The 12,084-nt window shown below is 39.1% G+C and overlaps 2 protein-coding genes across 3 annotated transcripts in view; one reads left to right on the forward strand and one right to left on the reverse strand.

Moving 5' to 3' along the window:
• The window catches only part of jmjd8 (jumonji domain containing 8), a 181,389-nt gene extending 177,185 nt beyond the window's left edge, over positions 1 to 4,204 (forward strand). Inside the window, exon 11 of one of the 2 annotated variants that reach the window (XM_078418243.1) lies at positions 732 to 4,204. In XM_078418243.1, coding sequence (XP_078274369.1) covers positions 732 to 812 — 81 coding nt within the window. In that variant the 3' untranslated portion in view covers positions 813 to 4,204. The remainder of the gene's footprint in view (positions 1 to 731) is intronic. The other variant, XM_078418244.1, reaches the window with a different exon arrangement.
• Positions 3,467 to 12,084, reverse strand: part of stub1 (STIP1 homology and U-Box containing protein 1) — a 35,899-nt gene continuing 27,281 nt past the window's right edge. The window contains exons 5-7 of the mRNA XM_078418242.1: positions 11,087 to 11,143; positions 8,530 to 8,646; positions 3,467 to 8,435 (exon numbers count right to left, since the gene is read on the reverse strand). Of these exons, the coding sequence (XP_078274368.1) occupies positions 8,310 to 8,435; positions 8,530 to 8,646; positions 11,087 to 11,143 (300 nt within the window). The 3' untranslated portion in view covers positions 3,467 to 8,309. The remainder of the gene's footprint in view (positions 8,436 to 8,529; positions 8,647 to 11,086; positions 11,144 to 12,084) is intronic.

The raw sequence follows: 12,084 nt of genomic DNA on the forward strand, positions 1-12,084 counted from the left end.
TGGTAGAGTGATACAGTGTGGAAACAGGCCCTTCGGCCCAACTTGCCCACACCGGCCAACATGTTCTAGCCACACTAGTCCCACCTGCCTGCGTTTGGACCATATCCCTCCAAACCTGTCCTATTCATGTACCGAACTGTTTCTTAAATGTTAGGAGAGTACCTGCCTCAACTACCTCCTCAGGCAACTTGTTCCATACACCCACCACCCTTTGTGTGAAAAAATTATCCCTCAGTTTCCTATTAAATTTTTTCGCCTTCACCATAAACCTATGTCCTCTGGTCCTCGATTCACCTACACTTTCACTTTCATTTCCCAAGCACTTCCTCTCACCCTGGATAACCCTCTCGAGACCCCTATAATCTACTTATAGGACTATACCCCGACAGCAAGAGACTGTGCATCTACCGGATCTATTCCTCTCATGACCAAAATCAAAGGGATTGCTAAGGCGACTAAAAATTTATTCATGGAAGTAGACTATAGGGGTCTCGAGAGGGTTATCCAAGGTGGGAGGAAGTGCTTGGGAAATGATAGTGAAAGTGAAAAAGATTGTTTCAACAAAATGTTATCTCAAAACTGAAGTTATGCTTGGTGCAATAGATTTCAAATCTGAAAGGTTGACCTTATTATTGAATGCAAAAGGGCAGAGCCAAACGCCTGCTATACTTAATTGCCATATTTTGATTTGAGACCACAATATTAATGGAAACTTGTTCTTCCTTTTGCAGATACTGTATTTTCCAGATCACTGGTGGCATGCTACTTTTAATATCGACAGCTGTGTCTTCATTTCTACATTTTTAGGGTGAACTCTTGAGAACTCTAGCAAAAAGTAGCATGCTTACCCAGGCCATTTCCTGAATCGACACTGGATTGAGACCATATCCTTCTAAAAACAGCTGCCCCAAATTGGTATGCGAACATGACTGGAAAAAGCCATGCCAAGGTGTAAACATAAATACAACTGAGCCAACCCACCCTATAAATGAAGAGAGAAAAACAGCACAGGGGCTCGACCCGAAACATCACCTCATCCTTTTCTCCAGAGATGCCGTCTGACCCGCTGAGTTACTCCAGCTTTTTGTGTCTATCTTCACACTATAATTCCAGTTTTCTTTTCCATTGCAGGTGGAAGCTCAGGGATGCTAATTTGGGGCTGGACCACTAGACACCAATACACTGGACATAATTATTGAAAAAGGTTCTCCAGCTAAACATAGAAAATAGGTGCAGGAGGAGGCCATGTGGCCCTTTGAGCCAGCACCGCCATTCATTGTGATCATTCACAATCAGTAACCCATGCCTGCCTTCTCCCCATATCCCTTGATTCCACTAGCCCCTAGAGCTCTATGTAACTCTCTTTTAAATTCATCCAGTGAATTGGCCTCCACTGCCTTCTGTGGCAGAGAATTCCACAAATTCACAACTCTCTGGGTGAAAAAGTTTCTATCTAACCTCAGTTTTAAATGGCCTCCCCTTTATTCTTAGACTGTGGCCCCTGGTTCTGGACTCCCCCAACATGGGGAACATTTTCCTGCACCTTGCTTGTTCAGTCCTTTTATAATTTTATACGGTTCTATAAGATCCCCTCTCATCCTTCTAAATTCCAGTGAATACAAGCCCAGTCTTTCCAATCATTCCTCATATGACAGATCCGCCATCCCAGGGATTAACCTGGTGAACCTACGCTGCACTGCCTCAATAGCAAAATAGAACTGCCTCAATAGAAGTCTCAGAGTTTAAAAGCATTGTCCGAGTACAGAAAATTTGAACCACTATTCTATTCTGGCACTGAAACAATTCAGATATTTTAATGCAAGAAATGTCAGAATGGTTTACAAGCTTTGTTCTACTCTCCTACAAAAGGACAACTATTCTTTATTATCTCTGATTGATATTGCATGTAGAGCTGCTAGCTATTGTTATGGTGTCTCTTAGTTTAAGAAAGTGTCCTGTAAGCATTCCTTTTTACTTTCAGGTATGAAATGTTTACATTCCCTATCTTATACCACGTCAAATTAGAGCAATACCTAAATAAGCTATTTCATTTCACATTCCTTTCTGGCCATTCCAATACACTTCATAGCCACTAAGTACTTTTGAAGTGTAGTTATTGTTCCAGAAAATATGGCAGGTGTTAAGTTAAAACAATAAGGTGAAGGCCAGATAATCTGTTTTGTAAAGATTGTTAAATAGTAGCCAGTACAATCAGGTTAACTCCCCTACTTTTTGAAGTAATGAGAGCAATGAAGCCCTTAGTCTATTATCTCAACCAAAAATAGTGGTCCAGTATTGCACATGAACATCAGCGTTGATATTGTTCCCATAAATGGGATTTGGACCCACGACTTAGTTAGTGGAACAAAAACCAAGTCACAGATAACTCCCTCAGAGTGGATTGTCTGCACAAATAAAATGTAAACCAAAATAAATCAGTTTCAAATAACTGAATAAAGGCAATGAAAGTGATTATTAGTTTTCCCTGGTTAGCCATATTTCTAGGGTAAATACCAGGGATGAATGGGCATGTAGTCTAAATGGTTTAAAATGTTCTTTAAAAATAGTGCAACTGAAAAGATCGAACTAGCTGCCTCGCTAGCTGCCTCAGCTTGAGACAGTTACCTGGAAAAAGGGATGGACAGTGGCCAAGGGCTAGAGTATTGGCTTTGAACAAATGGCAGAGGAATTAATTGCAATGGTGATGCGATAGAGCAGATTGCCATCAGTACAAGCATTTAATAGCTTCTGCATTTTTACTAGTTGACACTTAACTTGCCATTAACTTCATGGCAACAATTCACACATTTCAACAATGCAAAAGCTGTCACAGCTGAAATTATAGAACCCTGAACTTAGCATTTCTCAACTTCAATATCTTTCAACAGACGTAATTTTTGTGATTCTCAAACTAAACCAACACGAATTCAAATCCTTACAATGTAAAATATTGAATAATGGTGGTGTTTATTAGTGGCCCCCATCAAGTAATTTAACGATCTACAGCTAAATGTTTGGACATTCTCGATAGTTGTATAATAGTCACTGCCAGACACAAGTATTGGAAATTAATGAAGGTTCTTGTTACTAACCTTTGCATCAGTTCCAAGGAATAGTTTTACCAATCTGGTGTGCTAAAAGGAACACAATTTGAGAACCAGTTCTGCACAAACCAGCTTTGACATTGGTTTCTCAAGTCTAATGGAAAAGTTGACTTCATATTGTGTTAAAACAATGTCTTAAACCATGATCAAAATTAAGTGTTTAGTTTCCAATATATAGTGAAATAGCAAGAAGGGAAAATTTGTTTGCACTTCATTTCACCTTACTCTATGATCTCTGCATTATACAAAATGCAGAGATCAATTTATAGAGGGTTTGCACAAAGTCAAATGGTATGTATACAAGTTTAATAAACCAAGCATTTGAGAAAATTTAATTTAAATACTACAGGTGTTGCAATAATATATTTTGTAGTAAGAAATGAATTTCTCAAAAGTATTTAATGTTTACACCAAGACTCTGCTTTTATAACCATCAATTGAATTAAGCACAACTTCACGAAAAAGTGACATTAACTGACAAATTTAAGTAACGTTAGAACATTCAGGATATTAGTCCAATAAATGTTAGATTGTTCTCAGACCTTTATCTTAGTTCTAAATGTCATATTCCATTGACGGTATTTTCATAGTACCTTTAGAATACGAAAGGACAGACAAATTGCAAACTGATGATTTTCAGTACTTGAATATTTCCTGGCACGAACCATCTATTTTATTTTTACCTGCTGCTCCTGCGTTTCAACTTTTCGTTTTAGAGCCACCAAAATAAGCACAATAATAGATCAGTCAGATTCTGATCGACTAGATATTTATGTGATTTAGTTATTCTCAGGAGGAAGGTTACAGAAAAAGTTAAATATTACTGTAATAAAAATGAACTGGACAAACTGAAAAAATAAACATTTGAATGTATATAGTTCTTTGCCATGGAGTCATATAGCATCGACAGAGGTCTTCTGGTCAACCATGTCCATGCAGACTTTCAGCTACTATCCATACTAATTCCAGTTACTGGCACTTGACCTGTAGCCTTCTAAACCGAGGCAATTCAAGTTATGCTGCTCCTTCAATGTTGTGAGGGTACCAGTCTCTCGCAACCACTCAGGCAGTGCATTTCAGATTCCAACCATCCCCTGGGTAAAACATTTGTCCTCCGATCCCCTCCAGATCATAACTTATGACTTCTGGTTTTAAATGCTTCTGCTACGATCACTATCTGCACAGAAATTTTCCATCCTTCTCAAAGTTTTCCTCTTTGCTAGAAACCACAAACATATCATTGAAGCTATAATGTACACAATTCGAGCCTCTCTCCTAGCTTTCTCCAGCCCCCACAAACGTCACCTATCCATGTCCTCCAGAAAGGCTGCCTGACCCACTGCGTTACTCCAGCACTGTCCTTTTTTTGTATAACGGCATCTGCAATCCTGTTTCTCCACAATGTATACTTATTGCGCATCTTCCATGGTAGAGTAACATGAACCCATTAGTTGGCATCTTTATGTCACTAAATCATGAATATGAGCTCATGTATTCACATTTGTTTAGTACTACATTGTCAATGGTATACTTTCCCCCCACCGTTCCTTTTAGGAAAGGATATACATATTACAAACAAAATAACAATTTATATCTAATTCATTTTGATCACTACTTGACTGATGTCATCAGAACATTTATTACGTCTGGCATTATTCGGACTGTGCATCTGTCGATACAGCCGTTCGGTTATCTTTAAAAGAGAAGTTTTATCAACGATTTACAGTAAAAGATCCATTAACCCCTTCCCACCCAAATTCCATATTATGCATCACAGACTCTTGCCCTCTCGACCCAATGTATCCCCTAAATTAAAAAATGGTAACAAATTGAAGTCAACTTAGATTATTTTAAAGCCAATGTATCTCATACAGAACTGATGTTACCACCTTTCAAGTGCGAACTGAAAAACATCTCCCTTTACATCACTTGCGAATAGATTATTATTTTGTTTTGAACCTTGGGATATTATCGGTCAGCCTCTGGCTCATGATGAAGGGGTAAAAGAATTGAAATCAATCCAAAATACCTGTGTTACCAAGAAGAAAAATAAACAACGTTGAAAAAAAATCAGCATCACCCATTGAAGAGGGACTTACTTTATTAGATCACAGTTTAACCACTGGTCAGATACTGATCAGGTCACATTGCTAATTAACGTCTGAAATTCATGACTTATCAAAATACTATCAAATGAACATGGACCCATGTTCAATCCAATTCAGTTATTGGGGCGGTTTTGATTCATTTTTTTGTCAAAGCAATCCCAAGTTCACAACAAATGGAGATTTAAAATATTTCATCAGGAAAATTAAAATCAATGCAATTCATGAAAGATTACATTTGGCATCTTTGATAGTTACAATGGCAAAGCAATGGACTTAAGTATTTTGCATATTTAACTGGATTCCACACACTACATCCCCATGCAGGTCTAGTTTCCTCATATGTGTCACAGTCCAATGATCCCAAACAATGATCAAACGATCGGAATAACAATCATAAAGCCTAAGCAATTGTGAGCCATCTTCCTTTTGTTTTGCATCAGGGTAGAGAAGGGTGGGTAAGCAGGAGGAGTTTGGGAAAAATAGTCTGCTCAGCCTTGAAAGTTATGCCTAAAGCCAGAGCAATATTGAGTGAATAATTCATCTTCTTAGCTGCGGGAATGTAAAGTAACCCTTCCTGAATCGAGTTTAGAGCAGTGAAGTATTCCTCGTACAGTCAAAAGTTCATAAGGATAACCTGAGGCAACCTTTAGGTTTCATCAAATTCTTCAAAAATTCCGCACTTGACTTTCTGGAGGAACTTTATGTCTTAACAATATCCCGCTTGCAATTGCATCCAATAGTCTTTACTCAAATGTAATCACTGATGTAGTTAATACACTAATCAACTTGAATACATCAAGCTACCACAAGCACCGATGTGAAATTGACAAGTAATCTTATTGTGCGATAAACAGTGGCCAGGAATCCATGAGTATTGCCTTGCTCTCTGAAACGGTGTCAGTGGATCCTTTACATCTGTTAGGATGGGCATGACCTCTACTTAATAGGCCAAAAGTCACACGTTCCAACACTCCTTCAGCATTAATGTGTGCCCTCAATTTTTGGGCTCAGGACACTGGAGTAGGATTGGAAACCATAACCCTCTGATTCTGAAGTGGGAATGTTAACTCTATTGACCATTTATTGAGGTGTACACAAGATAATAAGGAGACCTCTCAGCTGGCAGGAAACCAACACAATAGTCATTTAATTTGCACAGTAAAACTGAATGGAAATCATAGCAATTCCAAGCCACTAGCTATCTTTACCAACAATATGTGGATTAAAAGAAAGTGGGTTTTTAAACATACAATGAACTAAAACCAAACACTACTAGTGCATTGACAAAGCAATATTATAGGAAGTTAGAATATTCAATCTAAAGCAAATACACAAGAATAATATCTTGCACTCAATTTCCTGGTCATATTCAAGGATATCACAGTCAGATATTGGTCATGGATTAGTCAGTGACCAAAGCTCCAGTGGAGCACCAAGCAAACTATTACCATTACACTCCTGAACTGGAAGTTTGTATGTCATGTGTCTCCATCCCTTCACATATTCACTGAAGGCTGAGGTCACTAGCACCAGCATCCACAGGTACAATGCTAAAGTCTGTCAATAATGTTTACAAGAGAGGAGTGGATGAGACATATGGACAATTATGGCTCTGAATAATATACATGTTAATCGAAATTCCAATTATTTATAAACTTTATTAACATAATGAATGTTCTCTTAAAACACCTTGGAAATGGGAATATCTCAATACGCAATCAAATGTTCTAGGTTTATTCTAATTTCCTGAAAACTAACAAAAAAGGAAACAAAATTTATAGGAATCATTCATTTACAGAAATACTGAATAAAAGCAACCCAAGTCAGGGATCTCCCAGACTGAGAGCACATGTTTATGGAGATTTCCTTTTGAAAAGACAGAGAAAGAAATGCTGCAGGTGAGAGAGCTAAGATGCACAATTTTCACCAACAGTTGCCTTATTTAATGTTGCAAGTTGGAGGAGCGGAGCAGTGGAAGAGTGAAGGAGCATGCAAGGAGATTACCAGACTGTGTATAGAGTAGATTACACAATTTTGTATTCCAACATTTCTGGTGCAGTATTCAGAATCTGCATGGAAACACTCGAGTCACATTTGCTGCAAGTGATTGGTTTGTACATTCTTCCTTGAATGGCTTATACTGGACTTGTTAACTGTAAAGCTAGGCAAGTTAGTTGCTAATTTTAAAATGATCCATGTATACGTGCAATGTAGAGTCTTATATTTTAAATATTCTCCAGACTTAAACTCGTGCATTGCACCCAATATGGACTTTTAGCTTCTGACCTGCGAGATCCATTACTTCAAGTACTGGCACAAATGAACCAAATGGCCAATTAGAGTGTGCGGTCACAAAGAATATCTCCATAAAGGTCTTTTGTTCACACACATCCCACAAGTCCTAACTCAACTCCAGGCACATACAAAATGTCTGCAGTGAACCTCAGATCAGTACTGAAACAGATAAAATCCATGCCCTGATCTTGTGTTATTCTCATGATATACAACTGACGAGAGGAGTACCTTTAGTGACAATAGAGAACTCTGCCTTTGGACTTCAGTTGGTGCACCAGCCTGCTAACAGAAAGGCGGCACACTTTGATAGCAAGGCAATCTAAAGGAGAGAAGCCATTGGAGTGAAACATGAAACAAGTCACCTCAAGATATTTTGATGTCAGAGATTTTCATTTTTCAGTCGGATCACATACCAACATTTACAATCAAAAACACACTCAAGTATTGTATCGAACAGGATCCAATTAATTTGTTCTTTACATTTAAAAATCAAATATTCCAAAACCGTGTAAATCAGATTTACCCCCCTCCCCCTCTACACCAAGCATTATTAAAGAGCCAGTAATACTTTAATAATTTTTCCAAGTTCAGAGTCCTTCTGGCAAATAAGATTTATATACATGCATGTAAAATAAATTTAAACACAAGCAGGTGCAGAGGTGCAGGTGGCACCTGCACATCCCCTCTCCCTCATTCGGTCGGCCATCTCCGTGGCTTGCTCACTCTCGCTCATCTGGTTAGTCCAATCATCGAGTTGCTGCTGTAGTGCAAATGTGCAAGTCCTGATGGTCTGAAATCCAGTTCAGTAATCTTCTACCCAGCCATTTTCCGATATAAACGCATCGATTACCTCCTTCATGGCCAGATTTGGAATCAACTGTTCTTGGGTCAATGGACTTCGAGTCACTGGATCAAAGTGACCCACCCGCTGAAAAAGACACAGAAGAAATGCATTCATTTGATATATAATGTCCACAAACCTTTACAAATGTCAAAGCTTGGTCATGTTTTCCTTTGACTACCTGCAGATGCTCCTCTATATCTTTCCTGTCATACGTGATCCCACTGGGTGTAATGCATGGCTCCCGCATTAACTCAAAGCTGATCTTCCCACAAAGATAGTCGGGAATATCCCGTTTCTATAGTGAAACAAAGAAGATCAAATTATACACAGTACACCGCAGAGAAACCTGTAATGCGTACTGATTTCTTCATGACAAATGTAAAATCACTCGAGAAAAGGTGCTTGGCATATTAATCAGCATATCAAAGTAGATGTTTAGTTGTAACATTTTACGTACAAAACTGGTATTTAGTGCTCTTAAATTAATTCCAAATTCCCATTATTACCCGACAATTAGAATATTTTGATTAAATCTGTATATACAATCATCTTAATTATCGGTCAGGCCGAGGATGAGTCGGATCTTAGAGTTCGGAGTCTCGAGGTCCAGCTGAGGTGGACGGGCCTCATTGCCGAGGACTGAGCGGGATCCAGTGGGGGGGGGGAGAGAAGAAGAGATGAGTACTTTTTGTAACTGTTGACACCTTAGTGGCGACTCTTTTGTATACTTTGCAAAAACAAAGAATTTCACTGCACAATAAAGTATCATCATCATCAACATCATAGTTTTGCCTGTGACTCTTGGAGTAGGATTACTATTTGTTGTTCCCGGCTGTCAAATAAAAGAGAGAAACTGGCTCCAAAGTGCCTAATATCCACCAAACTCCTTTGAAGTATCACCCATGTTGCCTCAGGGCATACAAACAAGGCCACATTCCCATTTTGTTGGGCAAGTTCCTCGATGAGCTATTGGCCCCCAGCCAAGCAGTTTCCAAAAATATGTCCTCCAATTTCAAAATGCATCTTTTTTTGTTTAGTTTATTGTCATATATCTACAGATGAACTGTCAGTATCTGCAGCAAAACTGGAACATAGTCTCACAGACCCCTTTTCCGTTAGATGCACTCAACTGCTGTTGTTTTGTGTGTGTCTAGATGCGCTTTAAGGTTTCTTGTTTATAAAATCAGGCCGTGATTTGACTGGAAATCAGAGTGGAGCACCGAGCGATAGCAAACATGAGTGGACTGGAAAGAGGGTCAGCATTGGCCAGGGTGAAGAAGAAACTGGAATGGAGAGATGACCTTTGATCTAAATAGGAAAGATAAAAACATAAAGGGCATGGGCATAACTCCGGAAAGAGGAGCAGGAAAGTAAATGCAGATTAAAAAGTAAAAAAAGGAATCGGACGGATAAGATATATTCGCATTTGGATAGGCAGGATGATTAGCGATAGTCAGCATGGTTTTGTACATAGGAGATTGTGTCTTATGAATCCGATTGAGTTTTATGAAGTAACCAAAAAGGCTGATGTTTTGCAAAGCCATAGACATGGTCTACATGGGCGTCAACAAGGTATTTGGTGAGTTTTTGCCCAGTCGTCTGCTCTGGAAGGTTAGATCACATGGGATTCATGAAGAGCCAACTGACTGGATAGAGAGGTGGCTTCATGGAAGGAAGCAAAGGGTGATGGTGGAAGAGACAAAGAACTACAGATGCTGGTTTATAACAAAGATAGACACAAAGTGCTGGAGTAAAACAGCAGACCAGGCAGCATTAAATGGTACCAAAAAACACAGTAACATTTGCAGCAGAACGGCTTAATCTAAACACCAGTGTTTTCCATTTTTGGCCGGCTTCATTGCTTTTTTCCCTCTTCTTCGCATTTCCTTGAATATATTTGCTGTCCATTTTTAAGCAAACTGTTAAATACATTCAAATAGATGTGTGGTTCATCCCTGTCAACCCAACCCTAAAACAGGACACATGCAACTTGCCTATGCCACCAAATTAGATCCTAGGAATGGCAAATGTAAACTGAAGAATAAAAAACAATCTCGTTTTTTCAACGTGGTTGCTCAGACGTAGAATAGTGCAGCACCTGCCAATGTCAATCACTAAATGTTCAAACATAGAATAGTACAGTACAGGAACAGGCCAAACTACGTCTGTGCCAAGCATGGTGCCAAGCTAAAGGTATATCATCAGCCTACACATTATCCATATCCATCCATTTCCTGCATATCTATGTATCTATCCAAAAGCCTCTTAAAAGCCACTATCATATCTGCCTCCTCCACCATCCCTTGCTGTCCATTCCACCCATCGCCCCGTCTACAAAATTGCCCTATTTTACATCTCCTTTCAAATTTGCGCCTCTCAACTTAAGCCTATGCCCTCTAATCTTTGACATTTCCACCCTGGGGGAAAAAAAGTTCCGTGTCTACCCCCATCTATGCCTCTCATAATCTTATATATGTCTTTCATATCTCCCCCTCGTTCCAGAGAAAACATTCCAAGTTTGTCCAACCCCTCCTTGCAGCTAACACCCCTTAATTCAGGCAGCGTTCTGTAAACCTCTTTTGCATCCTCTCCACATCCTTCCAGAACTGCTCAATAATGTTATGTGTTGCAAAGGAATATGGGGAGTACGGTACCACAAATAATAAATATTAAACAGAAACGCAATAGTTTGGTCCTAGTGCACAGGAGTTATGTCGGCCTATTCGCCAAAGTACCTTTCTCTTCTCATCCACCTGCGAGAACAACTCCTCCATTTCATTCATGTACTTGTCCTGTAAAATAGAACTAAAATCAAGATTTGAAGATGTATAAAAGGCAAAAAAAAGCAAGGTGCAAGAACAAAAACCTGAATCATCCAATTCAGAAACTTTGCGAAGTGGGACAAAAAAAATAAATATTGTGACATATTAATAGGTTCCATGGATCTTCCATTTGAACGTTGAACATTGGTTAAACATTGCAAAGAAACACAATTTAACCCCCACAAAAAGAACAAAGGAATGAGGCTGGGAACCAAATTTGTCTGACAGCAAATATGGACAGTTTTTAAAGAGTGTAGGAGAAGATTAAATATGAATGAGATTGAAGCCAGCGAGGCTGGTAACAATATCAAGCATTTCTTCTTCTCCATCATTCCATTCAGTTAATCATCAGTTTTCTTACAAGAGTGGTGGTGTAATATGTGGCGTGTCTCATTGCAAGTGATCATTAGATGCACTTTTTATTGCAGTAATGTGTTCTGCATTACTCCAATAACTTAAAACAAAATAATTTAACAAAATTGCATATAAATACAGTTCTTGCCTCAAAGTCTTTGAATCTATATCAGTCAGGAAGGTGGGCCAAGCAACGGCAAATGGAATTTAACATGCGCGAGATGTTGAACAAACCAGGACAAGACTTAACACAGTATATGGTAGAACCCTGGAGAGTGTTGGAGAACAGAGAGATTTGAAAGTACAGGTGCATGGTTCCCTGAAAGTGGCATGTCAGGTGGACAGGGTGGTGAAGGTGGTGTTTGGCACACCTGCCTTCCTTGGGAAGGGTATGAGTTGAAAGGTTGGGACATCATGATATAACTTTACAGATTGTGGGCGAGAGTGCTCTGGTCACACGCAGCAAGAGGAAGGACATCATTAAGTTAGAAAAGGTGCAGAAGAGATTCACAAATATGCTACTTGGGCTTGAGTTATAGGGAGAGGTTGGATAGGCT

Source organism: Rhinoraja longicauda, chromosome 21 (genome assembly GCF_053455715.1).
Source record: "Rhinoraja longicauda isolate Sanriku21f chromosome 21, sRhiLon1.1, whole genome shotgun sequence".
In the NCBI taxonomy this organism is placed as follows: domain Eukaryota; kingdom Metazoa; phylum Chordata; class Chondrichthyes; order Rajiformes; family Arhynchobatidae; genus Rhinoraja; species Rhinoraja longicauda.